We start from the raw sequence: 18,148 nt of genomic DNA, 5'->3' as shown, positions 1-18,148 counted from the left end.
AATCCCTTTTTTTTTATCATTATATTCTGTTAGGTGTCATTTCCATTATTAAACTATGAATGCTTAAATAATTCCTTATTATTTTCACCCAAATCCCTTTTCGTTTATTTTCCCTTTACTATTTTAGCCCCTTCTATTTGTAAGAAATCACCTTTTTAATTAATAGGTTTTGTAAATGGTTATTATGCACGTATGCAAAACCATCTCAATCTACTTTCTCTCATTTTATCACTTAATAAAAGTTAATCCTCAGTTCTTTCATTCGACTTCATTTCTAACTGTCTCATTTCTAGTTTTACCATTCATGCAACTAAGTATTTACATTTTTGTGAGGCTCATATTTTTTGGGCATGCCTTATCTTAACTGCCCAACCTTCTCTTCCATACAGGCAATACATATCAAGGAACCATCAATGATATCCATCTCATTGCAACAAGAAGAAAAAAACAGGAAGAAGTTTAGCTGGTCCATTCTACATGGCTGGGCTGGCTTGAGGACAAGCACCATGGGCAGGGCTGAGTTCTAACCCAAAGTCCCAAGGCATTTTCCATGCTGCGTAGCCTGCCCTCAACCCGTACTAGTTACGGTCGAATCTAATGCTTACCTCAACACCCAAGTAGTTTTGTGACTTTTTTTGTCTTTAATTAGGATGTGTGCTGCGTTTGCAGGTCAGTCAGTCAAAGTCCCAAATATTTGAACTCTCAATTAGGAGGGAAAGACGGAAGTCAACACAAAACATCACAACCCGATAAATATGTATAAGATATATCATATATATATATATATATATCAATAATATAAAATGAATTAATAAATATCCATAAATAAATAAATAATGAGAAAATAAATAAAAAAATAGAAAAAAAATGCATTAACGACAACAAAACAATCAAGGAGTGAGAAGAGACGGGAGCTTTTGTATTGTATTTGTATACAGAAAAGGGGTTCCTTCCAATTGCAATGTCCAAATCAAAAGCAAGTAGAGGTATCAGTTAGGTAGTATAAACTGTAAAGCTAGAAAATGTGAAGATAAGTAATACTATTTATTTATTTAGGTAGAAATGGAAACATAATTACCATTTCCCGCATATTTTTCCCATCTCGGGAAGGCGAGGGTCGGTGGGCAAAAGAAGAAAGGCGAGGACGTCGTTTAAACCCTAAATCCGAGACGTCTCTCCCCTCTAAACCCTAGAAAAGTAGAAATATCTTCTGCATTTCCGCGCCTACTAAACCAGGTTCCGTTTCTTTCTCTCTCTCTCTCTCTCTTTTCTTTCCATTTCTTTTTAGTGTCATTTTCTCATTTTCTTCTGCTTGTTTTTTTTTTTTTTTCTTTTTGTTCGAATAGATTTCGGTGCGAAAAAAAAATGAAACAAATTCGTGCATATCTTTTCTTTTTATTTTTTTCTGATTTATATCTGCCGATGCATTTGAACAGATTTTTCAACAGTTGGGCTGATGCGAAAGATGGAAAGAAGTTGAAATTCTATATATTTTTATTGCTGTTTCTATTTAAATTCTGTGAATGGATGCACGGGAAGCTACAAGGTTAACTTCATCTGAAGCTCATGGAATGATGGTGGGTCCCAATCCATATGGGTCGAGCATACCCAACGGTTCAATGCTCAGTCCCAACTCTGCAGGATTGATGCAGAGCATGCGTCTTCCCTTCAATTCTGTGATCAATTCTGTTTCCCGACCGTCGGATTCTTCCAACTCGCCGTATCATGCCGATGGGTCTTCAGGGGGTTTGAGGCCATGTGGGTTTAACATGGGTGAGCCAATGAAGAAGAAAAGAGGAAGACCCAGGAAATATGGACCTGACGGCAGCATGGCATTGGCATTGGCTCCTCTATCCTCGGTGGCACCTTCACATTCGACTACTCCCTCACATCCAACTACACCGTCATCCGAACCTCCATATAAGCGGAACAGAGGGCGGCCTCCGGGTTCCGGAAAGAAGCAGCAACTGAATGCTTTGGGTATGCTATGTTTTCAACTTGTCTCATTTATTATTTTATTATTATCAATAGTGGTCATATTTTACAAGAGATATTGATTATGAGCTTGGTTTTGTGATAGGGGCTGCTGGAATTGCTTTTACTCCACATATCATCACTGTCAAAGCTGGTGAGGTATGTTAACCATATCTAATAGTATATGCATCAAATTCCATATCTGAAGTGAATTGTACTAGTCACTAATGGATGGCATGGTTTTTGAGTGTCATTTCTTACTAATTGGAATGGCTTGTCTGCAAGAACTATTGATTGGTGGTACTGACAACCAACCAATGACATGATGTGCAGTTGTTATTTCTTTAAATTGTCATATTTCAATTCCTTTGTTGTTTTGGGTCCTTTTGAGATTTGAAAACAGGAGTTTTCCATGCCACACTGATTTTGTAAAGTTTTAGCTTATTTTGGCATTTACTGAGATTTAACTTCTTATTGGTAAGGTCATGGGTTTACTTAAAGATCTTAGTAGTATAATTTTTATTGTGTACGGAAACTACTATTTTGGCTGTTATGGAGTTATTAATTTGGCATGGGATTAGGATGACCATATGTTACTTCAACCACAACAGAGAATTATGGCAGCTATATATTTAAAATTTTCTTATGGCAAAGAATAATGACATGAGCAGTGTCTCTTCATTTCTTTTAATTTTTCATTTGTCCAATTTACTTCTTTTTTCCCAGATTAGACTGTGCTGGTTGACATTTGGTATGGAATCAAACAATTTAATGTAGTTACCAGATTATATTATCTTACCTTTAACTTAATTTAATGTAGTAATCAGATCACATTATCTTTATCCTTCTTTTTTAAATCAGTAACAGTAAATCTTACTTTTACATGTTACCCCAACTCAGTTCTTTTGTTTTGTAGGATGTAGCATCAAAAATTATGGCCTTTTCACAGCAAGGATCGCGCACAGTCTGTATTCTATCTGCAAATGGTGCTATCTGTAATGTCACCCTTCGTCAACCTGCAACTTCTGGTGGCACTGTAACATATGAGGTTTGGTTGAAAAAATGTTCTTATTAATCTAGGCTGCATGTGATAGCACTAATTATGTGCCAATTTTTGTTCTGGTGCTATCATGCTATAAATATAAATCCTAATTTCCATCCTAATTGCCAATAGCACTTGCCATATTAGGCAAGTCCAGCTGCTCCCTTCCTTAATTTTAAATTACATGATAATGTTTCCACAGTTATCTACAAATCAGTTTCCAAAAAGTTCAGTAAAACTTTAATTGTTTCCCATTGAAAACAAAATTAAAAAGGAAAAAGAAAGACTAAACCTGTGTTTGGAATTTGCATTGCAGCAGCAGAATGAATTTCAGTTCTGTTTCAAATGGCTCGCCCTTTGGGAGGAATTTGAATTTCTCTAAATGAAGATTAATCAGGTTTTTTATTTCCTGTGTTTCTTTGAATTATGCAATGCTGAAAAAAGCACCCAATGACAAATTCTGGAGATTCAGATAACTAATTAACCTAATTCTGCCCCCAATTCTAAATCCACCACTCTGTATACAGCCTTAAGAAAGATCATTAGTGATTAGCCTCATACAACATAGATATATGGTCAACCAGATGCATATTCCTTGTATATTTAAAGAACATTACATTTTTTAATACTGAAAAACAGAGGAAGAACTACTATGAGTTACAAAGGGTAAACGAGAATACCTTTTCTTTCCCATAGAAGAACTTAATTTTTAAAAGGGTTAACAAGAATACCTTTTCCTCTAAATACTTATACTCTCTTAAGAAAAAAAGGTATTAAAATTTCTCCACCCCATTGCTCTTCACTGCTTGTCTCATTTTATCAAGAATTAATCAATTAGTTCAGTCCCATCTCTCTTGGAGGTTATTAATAATGGCTGAAGTGAATGAACTAAATAACTTGTTGCTTTATCATTAGTGGATTAGTCATTAAGTGGGTTGTGACTTGTGATCTCCTCAATGGCTGAAGGTTGATTACTATTTTTAAATACTTCATTATTTGACCATTCTATTAATGGTCTAACTAATAAATGCCTTATGAGTTTGATAATATTGTTATTTAGAACCATTGTTGTTTGCAATTCCTTATATACTTTCTTTTTGAAGGGATCCTTTTATACTTTGTTATAGTTGTCAAGGCACCTATTGATCAATAAACAAAGAAAATGTTGCCAAGGCATCACTTAGGTACCCTTGGTTGGGTGCATTGCCTGAATCGATGATTTAAAAGGTGCGCCTCAAGCGTGCTTAGGCGCATAGGCGAGGCCCATTTTAGGGTAGGCGCTTCGCCCAGGTCCTACGTGCAGCTCATTTAAAAGGCGCACCATAGGCCATTCGAGAATCCCCTATTTGGTAATGTTGCCCATTCATTCATCCTAATAAAATATCTCCTTAAAAGCAATTAAAACTATAAAATTATTATTTTTTGTGTGAAAACTAAGAACTTAAGACCCTAACATGGACTTGTTTGGGCTTGCCTCAAGGGGCGTTGCACAAAGGCGGCTCGTAGAATTAGGAATGTAATATGCCACATTAGCTACTTGATGTTTGATTTCATTTTTAAATTCTCATTCGAATTTGCTTTACACATTATGATTATGTATTTTAATTTTAGATAATAGTTTTTTTTAAACCATTATTTTAAAACTTAAGTTTATATTTTTATTAATATTATGTTTTATAATTATGGCCCTTGCACCTTTTTTGCGCCTTGCGCTTTTTTTTTTGATGAATAATAATAAGTTTATTGATTCATAAGCAAATTAGAGTGAGTTCATGCATCATCCCAACGAGAGGTGCGAGCTGCAGCCCCTCCTTGAAACTTACAAGTAAACTAGGAAAGAAAAACAAGAATCACAACTGAGCCCAAAATAATTCTTCCCTATTTACCCCTTGCTTAGCTAACACATCTGACAAGGTATTTGCTGATCTCCCCACCCACTGTACAGTGACCAACATATTCCTTGTCAACCAACTAAATTTCTTCATTTCATTCTTGTATCGCCACATAGCCTCTTCAAAATTTTTCAACCAACCCACCACCACTTTGGAATCCCCCTCGATTATTAGGTCTTGGGAAAGACTTGTTTACCATTCCTCTTAAAATCTTTGGGTGCACTTGTTTTGTTCAGATTTTGGTGCCTCATCGTTTTAAATTTGATCTTAAAGCTACCAAATGCATATTTCTTGGTTATGCACAAAATCAAAAGAGATATTGATGTTATGATCCGATTGTTGGCTCTTGATTTATGTCTATGGATGTCACCATTTTTTAGGATGTTCCTTATTTGGAGGGTTTTCATCTCAGGGGGAGAGAAATGAGAGGGGTGTCTTTGTTCTTGAAGTTCCCTTACCTATTCCTGTTCTTGAAAAGGAATTGTGTTGAGGATTATTGTTAGAAATGTAAGAAGTTGCAGGTTTTTCATAGGTGGAGGCGAGTTGGTTTTGGTACTCTTGAATAGCCCACGCCAGTTCCAGTTTCCTCTATGGCACCAAATTTAGATACTATAGCTTCGCCTCCTATTCTTGAGTCTTTGTCTTCTACTGATGTCTTGACCTTCCCATTGTAGTTCATAAGGGGAAACAGAGATGCACTACCTCCACTGCCCATTGCACATCTTAGTTTCTTTAGATACTACACCTTAAGGAAAAATCTTCAAAAAATTTCAAATTAAAAGGTGAGAAGGTGGGTCGGGCTTCCTATGCTGACGTGGCCAAAAGAAGGGGTGGGTCGATCAGTATTAAGGGGTGCAAGGGTGATTCTGAACCAAACCAGATTAGACCCGGCCCAATATTGGAGGTATTAGTTAGCCCACGGGATTGTTTAAGTGATCGCGTGGGTAGGGCAAGTTTCGTGCGACACTAGACTGAAAGACTGGTCTAGCTTCTTCTCCATCGAAGCCTGTTAGGGCTGATTTCGACCAGGCATCGAAGATTTGCCCCAGACGTCAATGGCAATGGGTTGCGCGCTCAGATGAAGATTCACAAGGTGCGGAGCATTTCGTCTCAAGCCGGCAAGCTCTAAGGAGTGCTCAATCTAATGCGATTGCAAGAAAGGAATCGAAAATTGATTTGGGTGGCTTGTAGCGTGGATAGGGTTGACGAAGAAGATAATTTGGATGGTTCTACCAGTCTAGACAGTGTAAGGGAAGAGATCTAGTAGCTAGAAGAAGTGGAAGACACACTAAACCTAGGGGAAAGAAATGAAGTCCTCTTTGGTGCGAAGTCTCGAACTGTAGGAGGAGAGGAGGTCAATATAGTAGAATGCAAACAAATGCTAGGGGAAGGAAATTTTCTCTCAAAGATAGAAGCTCCTTTGTCGAACTAGTTTGCTAGGCAGGATGTTAGTAAGGAAGGACTTGAGACTTTTCAATGGCAAAACAGGAACGGTTCAGCAAGGAATAAACAATTGGGTACAAAGAGTAGTCTCTGTGATTAACAACCGAAAGGAAATTTACCAGCTCAGTTCCATCTTAAGGATTTAGGACACACTCACAAAACAGTACAGGGAGTGTCGGTTTCCACTTTCAAACCCTGTAACCCTCCTCGACTTCAGCAAAAGTTAGGTATTTGTGTCCATTCGTTTTGTGTTACTAATGATTGTCTCTTGGTTGTTGTGCTAGATCCTAGTCCCATTCTAGAGGATGAAGCCCATGGTGGAGAAGAGGAAACAAAGGAGAGGAATAGAAGTGGTGAGGATGAAGAAATAAATGAGGATGGGGGCTCTGAAGAGCAAGAGTTTATGGAGGTGAATAGTGAGGATACTGTGGCAGCCTTTGTGGGGAAATTGGGGTGCAAATTAAAAGACCCAAATGATCTCAAATTTTTTTTGCAAAAGGAGGAGGGTAAGGTGAGGAAGAGAAAACTGAATGAGGTTGAAAAATTGATGAGAGATTTTGGAGGGGATAAGAATACTAGTATCAAGGGGGATAGGAGGAAGGGAGGAGTCTATGGGTTGGGTAGTGCTAGGAAGAGGCAGTAATTAAAGAGGCAATAAAAAAGGTTAACTCGGATATAATTATGATTTAGGAGTCCAAGAGAGTAGATTTTGATGCTAGGTGGGCTAGGAGTATATGGAGAGCTAGGGGGGTTGGGATACTGCACCTTCATGAGGATCTATTGGGGAAATGATAACTTTATGGAAGAGTGAGGTGTGTATAGCAATGGAGGAATTAATAGGCCAATTCTCAGTTTCATTGAAATTTAAGCAGGTGGAGGATGGCTTTGAATGGGTGTTAACAAATGTCTATGGACCTAATGATTATAGAGAGAGAAGGAATCTATGGGAAGAATTGGGGGTTGTAAGGGGAGTGTGGGATGGACCATGGTGTTTAGGAGGCGATTTCGATGTAATTAGGTTTTCGGAAGAAACAAATAATCCTAGACAGAGGGTGACCACAAGCATGAGGAAGTTTAATTAATTTGTGGAATGCTTTGAACTTAAAGAGATTTCATTGGCCCGTAGTAGTTACACTTGGTCCAATTTACAAGTGAATCCCATTTGCTCTAAGTTGGACAAGTTTCTTTTTTAGGTGGATTGGGAAGAACATTGGGGTAGCTTGGCCTCTAGAGCACTTCCAAAAGTAACTTCAAACCATTGGCCTATCTTGATTGGTGTGGAAGAGATGGGAAGCACAGGTCCTGCCCTGTTCAGATTTGAGAACATGTGGCTACTTCACCCGAGTTTTATTAATAAAATCAAGGAGTGGTGGTTAGAGAGTGACCCTGTAGTAGAATGGAAGGGAATGAGGTTCCATAAGAAATTACAACTATTGAAGGGTAAAATCAAGGAATGGAACAACTTATAATTTGGGAGGTTGGAAGAAAGAAAGAAAATTGTAATTGATCAATTGGAAAAGCTAGATGGGGAGGGGAGGGGAGATTTAACACAGGAGGACAAAGAATAGAGGTGGAATATGCAGAAACAACTGGAGGATGAGTTGTTTAAGGAGGAAATAAGTTGGAAACAGAAGTCAAGGTGTAGGTGGTTGAAGGAGGGGGACAATAATACAAAATTTTTTCATTATTTGGCAAAAGGGAGAAGAAGGAAGAATTTTATTTCAAACTTGGAAATAGAGGGAATAACCTTATCTGATCAGGGGGAGATTGCTAGGGAGTTTGCTAACCACTTTAAGTCTATATACAGAAAACCCTCAAGTAATAGGGTATGGATTGGCCAAGGCTGAGATTAGAAGATAGGGAGTGGTTGGAGAGAAAATTTGAGGTGGAGGAGGTTAAGGGGGTAGTATATTCCCCATGGATAGATCAAAGGCTCCGGGCAGAGATGGTTTTACAATGGCATTTTACCAGGATTGTTGGGAGGTTTTGAGGGAAGAGCTAATGATGGTCTTTGAACAGTTCCATAAAAGAGGAGTGATTAACCCGGGGTTGAATTCCACATTTATTGCTTTGGTTCCCAAGAAGAGAGTGGCAACACATCCAAGGGATTATAAACCTATTAGCCTAGTGAATAGTCTATATAAGATCATTGCGAAGGTTTTGTCCCTTAGGATTAGACAGGTGCTCAATACCATCATCTCAAATAATTAAGGAGCTTTTGTGAGGGGCAGGCAAATCACTGATCAAATTCTTATAGCAAATGAGAGCGTGGAGGACTTTAAGAGATCTAAGAAAAAGGGGGTGATTTGTAAGCTAGAATTGGAAAAAGCTTATGATTTGGTAGACTAGTCCTTTTTGTTGGAGGTGATGACTAATTTTGGGTTTGGAGATAGATGGTGCAGATGGGTGTTGGGGTGTATTCGGTCTTGCCACTACTCTATTTTGGTGAACGGAATTGTGGTAGATTTCTTCCTAGCATTGAGGGTAATAAGACAAGGAGGCCCCCTTTTGAGCAAATGTCCAATTTGAAAGTTAATTTTGATAAAAGTTGTGTTGTAGGTGTGAATATGGGGGAAAGTAAGATCCTTGATTGTGCAAATATTTTGGGGAGTGGAGTATCAAATTGGCCTTTGATTTACCTCGGTCTTCCTTTAGGAGATAATCCTCAAAAAGGAAGTTTTTGGACTTTTGTAGTGGAGAGGTTTGAAAAGAGACTTGCTTCTTAGAAGAAAAACTACCTATCTCTTGGGGGAAGAATTACCTTAATCAGGTCTACCCTAGCTAATCTGCCCATCTATTACCTTTCAGTCTTTAAGGTGCCTACAGGGGTGGCTAGCAAGTTGGAAAAATTAATGGACTTCTTGTGGGAGTCAGGAGAGGAAAAAAAGGATCATAGGGTTAGATGGGAGATGGTCTGGGAATAAGCAGGATGGAGGGCTAGACATTGGGAATATAAGGAAGAGGAATTTGGCTTTGCTAGGAACATAGCTGTGGAGGTTTTCTTTGGAGAGGGAGAAATTGTGGACTAAGATAATTTGTAGTATTCACGGGCTTGAAGAGAATGGTTGGGATTGGCTGTGGCTACAAGAGCATCACCATGGAAATCCATCCAAGGTATTTTGCTTCTTTTCTCTCCTTGGATCAGGTATTATTTACACTCGGGTAATCTCATAAAGTTTTGGGAACATGTTTGGGTTGGGGAGACCCCTCTGAAAGAACAATTTCCGGCTCTATTTGCAATCTCCACCCTTAAAAATGAACCAATTACCAATTTTCCCGTTTCCTCAAACTCAAATTCCGGGTTTGTTTGGAACATGGGTTTGAGAAGAGCACTCAGGGACACAGAATTGGATAATGTTTCTTTTCTTTTGTCTATTCGTGATGGGATTTTCTTGGAACCCACCAAGACAGATAGTAGGATTTGGTCTTTGTCTCCCTCTGGATCCTTTAGTTGTACATCCTTCTTTAAAGCCCTGATACAACCAGAAATTCCTATTGGACTGTCGTTCCTTGCCAAGGAAGTGTGGTGTGAATCTATACCTCTGAGGGTTAGGAGCTTTTTTTGGGAAGTTTTCTTTGAAAGAATCAATACAGGTGACCTACTTCAAAGAAAAAGACCCAATAGTTGTTTATCTCCACACTGGTGTGTTCTATGCAATGTTGCTGGTGAGTTTGGGTACCACTTAATAATATCTTGTGTTTTGGGAAAAAAATATTTGGGATTGGTTTGCTTATTTATTTGGGTGTAGGTCGACATCTCCAACTAGTCTGCAAAGCTTGTTTTCCTCTTCACCTATTAAATGCTCAATGAAAAGATCAAGAATTATGTGGAGATATGTGAGAGCTACTGTTTGTTGGACATTATGGGAGGAAAGAAATGCACGGATCTTCTTGGAAAAGGAGAGAGGCTTGGAAAATATGGTAAAGTTGATTTATATAAGAGTAATACACTGGCTAATGGCAATGAAAGAGTTTATAGATTTTTCAACAAACGATTTGCTAAGAAAGTGGAAAGAAGTTGCTAGCTCAATTACAAGGAAGAAGACTTTGAATCTCATATGGAACCCTCTACCTCTTGGTTTTGTCAAACTAAATTTTGGTGGCAGTTGTATGGGGAATCTAGGGCCTTCGGGAATTAGGGGGTCCTAAGGGATGAGAGAGGTAATGTAATAGCTTTGTTCTTTAGTCCAGTTGGAGTGGGAGACTCCTTGAGGGCTGAGGTGTTAGCAATGTTGGAAGGGGTGCAAAGGGCCAAAGAAATTAAGGTTAAGAAACTGATTATAGAAGGAGATTCTACGATTGGTGGGGATGGGATTAAAGAAGACACCTCCAAGATGTGGAGCCACAGCAATGAGAAAAGAAAATTCAAGTGGTTGATTTAGGATATGGAAGTCCTATGTACTTGGGTTAAAAGAAATGTGAATTCCTTTGCTGATGGATTGGCTAGGTAAGGAGTTTTTAGAAATTCTGGGTTTTGGGCTCAATTGTAAGGTTCTGAGTGTTTAAATTAGATGTATTTTTGTTCTGGCGAGTTAAGAATCTTTAGCTCCTCTTCCATGTAGTTTTTTTCCAATATTAATGAATTTTGTGGTTATTGATAAAAAAAAATCCTATAAATCCTAATTCTCATCCATTTCTACTATATCCATTCCTAAAGTTGTGCAAGAAGTTCTATATGTGCTTGAGTGGAAGGATGCAATGAAGGAGGAAATTAATGCACTTATTAAAAATGAAACATAGGAGTTGGTTAATCAACCTGAAGGAAAGAAACCGGTTGGCTGCATACGGGTATCCACTGTGAAACATAATGCAGATGGGATGGGTTGAAAGATATAAATCCTGACTTGTTGCAAAGGGTTACACACAAGCCTATAGCATTGATTACTCTGAAATTTTTGCACTAGTTGCTAAGATGAACACTGATACGGATGTCAAGAATGACATGTTTCATGGCATATGTTCCAAATGGATGTCAGGAATGCTGGTTTATAGGAAGAGGTGTATATGGAATTACCTCTTGGTTTCTATGATACGAATGCATGCCTGAAAGTTTGTAGACTAAGAAAGCATTGTATGGTTAAAAGCAATCTCTAAGGGCTTGGTTTGATAGGTTAAGATTGGCTCTGGAGAAATTTGGTTATGTGCAGGCCCACTTAGATCATACTCTTTATTAAGAAAAGTGGTTCCTCTTTGACACATCTTTGGTATTTTTTGGGAATTGAGGTGGCTAGATCTAAACATGGTATTTTCTTTCCCAATGGTAATATGTTCATGACCTTTTGGAAGAATCAAGAAAAATGGGGGTTAAACCTATAAATTCTCCTATTGAATTGAATGATAAGATAAGCGTAGGAGGGGTGAGCCTCTTGACGACAAGACCATGTATGGGCTGGTAGGCAAACTTTTGTATCTCTATTTGACTCAGCCTGACATTTCTTATGTTGTTCGTCTGTACTTGCATTCTCCAAGACCACTCATTTGTTGGCTGTTGAGAGGATTCTAGCCTATCTAAAGAGGTGTCTAGGTCGTGGAATGCTCTTCAAAAATAATGGCCATATGAAGATTAAGGTGTACATTGTTGCCGATTGGGCTGGATGTGTAGATGATAGTAGGTCTACCTCTGGGTATTGTGCCATTGTTGGAGGAAATCTGGTTTCATGGTGAAGTAAGAAACAAAATGTAGTTGCCCATTCAAGTGTTGAAGTTGATCATAGATCCATGGTTCTTGGAGTGGTAGAGCTTGGAATTGAATATGAGAAGCCCTTAATGTTGTATTGTGACAATCAAGCACCATTAATATTGCCCATAACTCAATACAACATGACATGACAAAATATATTGAGGTGGATCGACACTTTATTAGGGAGAGAGTTGCCTCTCAAGAAGTGTGCTTGCCATATATTGCCTCTGATATGCAACTTGCTGATCTCTTTACCAAAGCAGTCACTATAGTCAGGATGGAGACAAATTTACGCAAATTGGGAATGCTTATTATCTACTCCCAATTAGAGGGGAAGTGTAGTCATATGCTCCCCATCTTTATTTTTATTGTTTCAAGCTGTTATTTTGTTTTTTTTTTCTCTCTATCATTGCCGACCAGGGTATTTTTGTCATTGTACCTTATTTTATTGAGTCATATATAAAAGGCAATGAGGGGCTCGAACGTATTCATTCTACTCTTTCTCTCATTTTTTCTTCTCTTCTCCTCCTCTTCCTCTGTTCTTCTTCTCTTTTCTTTTCTTTTTCTGAACAGGTTTCATACTAAACCTAAGACTGCTATAGCAATTCTTTTCAAGTATAGTAAAAAGTGCTCCTAGGTGCATAGCCTAAGACCAAGTGCATCCTTTTTGAAAAGGCACATGCCTGCTGTTTCTAGTGAGGGGACAGAACCCCGCTCTCCCCTCGCTAGTATTTTCTCATCCATTCTTCATTAATGTGATTCCTAATCCTAAACTGACAAAACATATCTTTATATATGGGCCAACTTGTAGAATTAGGAATGCAAGATGTTTATCATCACATAAGCTACCTGAAATAATGCAATTGAGAGAGAAATAAACAAATTGAAAGTTTCACATGCTTGAGTTGTTGAATGCTTGAATATGTTTTATATGTTAGATTTTATTTCTACATGTTCACTTTGAATATGTTATAATGCTATATTTATGTATTATAATTTAAGCCAATGGGCTTTTTTTAAAACATTTAGTTTCTTTTATAATCCAAGTTTGCACTTTTTTGAAATATTGTTATTTTAATTTTATTTTGAGTTTTTAATTTTTTTTTTGATTTTAAAGACATTTAATTTCTTTTATAATTCAAATTTGCACTAAATTAATTTTATTTGAGTGTGCCAACGGGATATCAATTGGATTGCTTTAGTTTTGATGGGTTTAGAATCTATTTTGGATTAGTTTCCTAGTTGAAATTGGCATCTGTAAATGGAGATCTTGGCCCTCATGTTTAGTCTATAAATAGAGTTGTAAATTGTAATTGGAATTTTAAAGTTGATATTGTGGAACAAAATGTTTGTTGAAGTTGCCCGTGGGCTGAAGAGAAGGCTCTCCCTCCCTCCCTCCCTTGAAGATTTCTTCTTTTCATGCTTCCTTTTTTCTCCTTCTTTCTTGATGTTTTGCCACAATAATGGTTATCTGAATCTTTTTTTCTTACAATGGTTTTCAAAGTCTTAATCCCTCCTAAAGTTCAACATTTTTTGCTGGGAAGTTGCCTGCAAGAATCAACACCTGAAATTTGTTTCAAAAAGAAACTTGGCTTGGTGCCTTATCTCTCAGGCATGCAATCTGCACCTTTCATTGGGGGGGTATGTAACCCATCTCCTAATCTATTTTAGCTTTGCTACTGAAATCTGAAATTTTATTTCCAATGTAACTATGGAAATACTTTTTAGCTCTTTTCCTATCTAGAGTCTCAAAATATGCAGGTCCTCCTACCAAGGTGGTATTGGTCCCTTGTTAGAGTAAAAACATGTAGAGAAGTTTTCATTATGTGGATTTGTTGACCATTGTGAAGAGAGGAATGCCAGGGTTTTCCACCACCAGTCAAGGTAGTTTATCTAACTCATTCCATTAAGGACGCAAACATCTTTCTGAGCACTTCACTGACAAATACACAACAAAAGTGATTATCAGCCTAAAAAGAAAATTTTCAAGCCTCAATACAATTCTGCCTGCATGCCTATCAGTGGGGTTCTTGCACTCCACTTTCTATAGGCAGGGATTTTAGTTGGTTACCATTTAAATTATCCACTGTGCTTGCACTGGAAAGCTTCAGCAGGATGCTCTCGGTTCAATTATCAAAGAGTGATCTGGAGTTTAAAAGATCTAGTCCACTGAGACCTAGGTTCATGCTGCATGGACTCAGAAGCAGGAATCGGAATATGATACATGTCTAGGTGTCTGACTGGGCAAGGATGAAAAATATGGATTTGTAGACATGCTTCCTAAAATTTATATTTTAATTTATACTACCTTTAAAATTACTTGTCTCTTTCTTATAGTTTGTAAACTTATTATTATATTTTTATTAGTAAATGGCTTTATTAACTTGTCTGGGATCATATTTTCTTTATGTTTTTCTAATTAGCATTTTAAGGCCCATTTTTTCAGCCCATGGGACCATGGGACTTGTTATTAGAAAAGAAGCCTATGGGCATCATAAGTCCTTTTAACTTATTCCCTTTTTAAATAGATACCAGCTTTTAATTGATGAAAGTGGTAGTGATACAAAAGTTACATGGGCCTACCTTTTTTTAACTTTTTATTGGTTATATGGGTTAAGGGCCTAAGGAACAAAAGTTGCAGGCTGCAGCTTTATTGGAGATAAAAGAAAGGTGTACTTGTTTTTAACTGGACATAAGGATGGCATGCCTTCTTATAGAGAAGGCTTCATCATTGCATAACAGGTAACGCTGACTCTCTCTCTCCAGCGTGTTTCTATCTCTTTTTCTTTCTCTTACAGTTGATCTCTTGCTTGTTCACAAGATGGGGTCTCCTAGGCAGTGTTACATGAAGACCTTAGTCTAGGCTTGGACCTGTGTCCATTAGTCAACTCAGTGATAGGACTCAGCATCTGTCCAAGTCAGACAGATTTACAAGTATACTCATCACATCAACACATCCAAGCCTAGGAGACCCCAGCTGGTGAACACTCTAAATCTAAAGGGAACCTTAACCATGATAAATGGGAGGTTCATTGTGGGATAGTAAGATATTGATATTATATTTCATTTTAGAGCTTGTTACGACAGGTGGTTCAGAAAGAACAAAGCTTCTACTTTTCTGTTGGCCTTAACTGTCCTTGTATATGGGTTCTGAGGGGACGAAGTGGCTTGATGGATTAGGAACCACTCCATGTATATGGCTATTAAATCTTTTTTCTTTTTTTTTTTTTTTTGCAGATAAAACGGGACTGGGGGGGACCATTACAATTATTTTGTATACCCTACTCTTGTTTACTAGAAAAATAGTTTTGTACCAAAGGTTTTCTTTGGCTACCATCTCCATCAACTCATATTGCTAATTTGAGATTAATATTCCCAATTCTGCGATTCACTGACACTCACAGAAAGGCTTTGTTCTGGGATTGTGATTTTTATTTGGATCTTTAAGATTGTTCTTTAAGCTTGCTTGGAGCAAGGGTTTGGAGCTTCATATAGATCCTTTTATTGAGTTATTGTTGGACCACTCCTGATTTTATTCTTATTGGAGTTTTTTCCCTGCATCATTTGTCCTTCCAGTGGGACCAATTTTAAATGCTCTACCTTTATTTTACTTGAGAGATTAATATGTCAGTTTAGAGCATAGTGGAGAGATTGTTATATGGTATTTATTGATTTGGAAAAAGCCTGGAAAGAGGATCCCTAGAGAGGTCATTTGGTAGGTTTTAGGAAAGAAAAAAGCTTCCAGTATATGTTCATGGGCCGGGTCTAATATATATTGATCTCATAAATGACATGCATCAAGAAGCAATAACCAGTGTGGATCTAATATATACAAACTATCATGGTTAGTTTGTATAGAGAGTCGGTTCTTAGTTGCATTGTTTGTTAATACCAATATTGCAATTTTAATAGATGGGAAGATATTATAAAGATGCACAAGGGCAGTAACCCTTGTAGATTGTTTTGTGGGGGGGGGGGGGGGGGTTGGGGGGGATAAGGCCCAATCCAGAGAGGGTCTTGTAGAAAGTTGTGTGTAAAGGCAACATATTATGTTAAATCATCAAAACCTTTTCTCACTTCTCTACAGATTATATCATCAAGGGTTGACAAATCATTGATAGTTCCTCTTCAACCAGGATCCCTTCAGTGACGTGTTCCAAGTACCAACTGCAAGTAAATTTTGATAATTGTAGCCTTGGTAACCTAGAAAATTCAGGAATAGGAGTATTTAGAAACAGTGGTGACTGGAACCTTGGCTATTTACTCAAGTCCAATTGAGTTAGAGAACAAGGGCTGAATGTGGATTAAGATTGGGTAAATATCTTTAAAGATGCTGTTTTAAAAGGCAACTCCAGGTTGTGGTTATGTAGTTTTTGTTTTATTTTATTTTATTTTATTTTGGGGGGGGGGGGGCAAAATTTGTTTTCTTTTTTGTCATATCTAGGCTTAGCTTATGTCTTGTCATTTAAAACTTTAACCCTGTCATTCATTTCGGTATGACTGAAACATGTCTTCTCACCTCAATGGAAATAAGAGTGCAGAGGTGTGCATATGCATCTCTGCAGCAATGATATTCTACGATCAATTAAAACTACTGGAGTCAAAAGAAGCACTTTAATCTTTTCCCAAATACATGATTTGTTAGGTAAACTTTGGAATTCTTTGTGTTGATGTCTGTGATACCATATGGACATGAAATTGTTCTTGGGAGTTACTGTTCTTACTTTACATTCCATTATTGTCCAACCATTTAAAAAATGGTTGATGCAGGGCCGGTTCGAGATAATTTCTCTATCAGGTTCATTTTTACTTACAGAGAGTGGTGGCACCCGCAGCAGAACTGGTGGATTGAGTGTGTCATTGGCAGGATCAGATGGTCGAGTTTTGGGTGGTGGAGTGGCAGGAATGCTAATGGCAGCAACACCTGTGCAGGTGTCTTTCAGATTTGTTCATCCTTCTCAGTTTTCCTTTCATCTCTGAATTAATTACTAAATATTTCATTGGACTGAATACCAGGTTGTCGTCGGCAGCTTTATTGCAGATGGGAAAAAGCCAAAGTCGGATATGTTGAAAAGGGAGCCTACCTCAGCATCACCGATGGTAGGCTTAGGGGCACCGGTTGCCACAGGCAGCCCTCCCTCTCAAGGAACCTCAAGTGAGTCTTCTGATGAGCCTGGTAGTCCCCTTAACCGGGGCTCTGTACCCTGCAACAATAGTGGTCAGTCCTTTCAAGGCATGTCGGCATACTCATCTATTGGCTGGGGAACTTCTCACTCTGCAAATCCCTAGACATGACACCAACATGAAGATGCATCCTGCTTGACTATGTTTCGAGGTTTTGGTTTAAGTTTCATAGTTGGCATGATATATATTCAAGATTTCTAACAAACTGTAGGACTTCTTAGAAGAAATGCTCATTGTTATTATACTGAATTTGCTGTTTGCAGCACAGGGGTGCGGAGGTGGATGCTAGTGGCTCTCTGCTCCTAAAGGTCTAGCACTAATATTTGAGTTGTGGATGCATAATCACCTCAGAATGGAGCATGTCCCCGTAAGGACATGGTTCTTCACAGCACATCTTTTGAATTTGTTTTGATATATAACCTAACTCACTGATAAGTTTGGTTGTTGCAAATTTCACCTGAAAATATAGCTTATCTTGTGATTGGTTTCATAGAAGTAATTATGTGCTGTTTGTTAGAAATCATTTTGATAAGTAATTATGGACCTCTCATACGGGTCCTGTCTCCAGACCAAAGTTCCTATTTTCAAATTAATAACTTCATATAATGTAAAATTAGGGTTATGAGAACAATTTAAGATATTACCAGGCTAAAGGTCCGTCCTTTATGAACAGGTCTTATTTGGTAAGACCAGATAAGGCTGATCAATTACAGTCAGTTCTGAAGCGCGCTATGTAGTCTGAGTGTCGGGACCTTGTTCACGTGCTTTCCTATGGATTCGGATCCGAGTACCATAACTCAGGTCAGTATATCAATTAGCCCAACCTAAAGTTGCATCTTTTATGGCTCGGACGAAAACCGAATCGTGGAATGGCTCTATCTAATTAATACAAATGGTGCAAGACACGTGGGAACAAAGATTTCCACATTTTCA

At 38.0% G+C, this 18,148-nt stretch overlaps 1 protein-coding gene across 2 annotated transcripts; it reads left to right on the top strand.

Annotated features, from left to right (window-relative positions):
- The first annotated feature begins 894 nt into the window (after window positions 1-894).
- LOC148880781 (AT-hook motif nuclear-localized protein 10-like) lies at window positions 895-17,710 on the top strand. Of its 2 annotated transcripts, none has more exons than XM_088962809.1 (7): window positions 895-1,236; window positions 1,437-1,980; window positions 2,081-2,133; window positions 2,891-3,022; window positions 16,802-16,963; window positions 17,048-17,366; window positions 17,484-17,710. In XM_088962809.1, exons 2-6 carry the CDS (start codon window positions 1,524-1,526, stop codon window positions 17,318-17,320), a joined length of 1,077 nt encoding a protein of 358 aa, XP_088818935.1. In that variant the 5' UTR covers window positions 895-1,236; window positions 1,437-1,523; the 3' UTR covers window positions 17,321-17,366; window positions 17,484-17,710. The 2 variants fall into 2 exon arrangements, with proteins under 2 accessions (XP_088818935.1, XP_088818934.1); XM_088962808.1 differs by having other exon boundaries at window positions 17,479-17,710.
- The last annotated feature ends 438 nt before the right edge of the window (window positions 17,711-18,148 follow it).

Source organism: Nelumbo lutea, chromosome 1 (assembly GCF_056320005.1).
Source record: "Nelumbo lutea isolate HS-2025 chromosome 1, American lotus-T2T, whole genome shotgun sequence".
Lineage (NCBI taxonomy): Eukaryota > Viridiplantae > Streptophyta > Magnoliopsida > Proteales > Nelumbonaceae > Nelumbo > Nelumbo lutea.
This window is presented reverse-complemented; position numbering and strand designations above follow the sequence as displayed.

What these genes read in the sequence shown, in the direction of transcription:
- LOC148880781 (XM_088962809.1), top strand. Translation starts at nt 1,524, where the DNA reads ATGGATGCACGGGAAGCTACAAGGTTAACTTCATCTGAAGCTCATGGA. An exon ending in GTGGCACTGTAACATATGAG is followed by an intron (nt 3,023 to 16,801) that starts GTTTGGTTGAAA and finishes TGGTTGATGCAG; the next exon opens with GGCCGGTTCGAGATAATTTC. An exon ending in TGGCAGCAACACCTGTGCAG is followed by an intron (nt 16,964 to 17,047) that starts GTGTCTTTCAGA and finishes ACTGAATACCAG; the next exon opens with GTTGTCGTCGGCAGCTTTAT.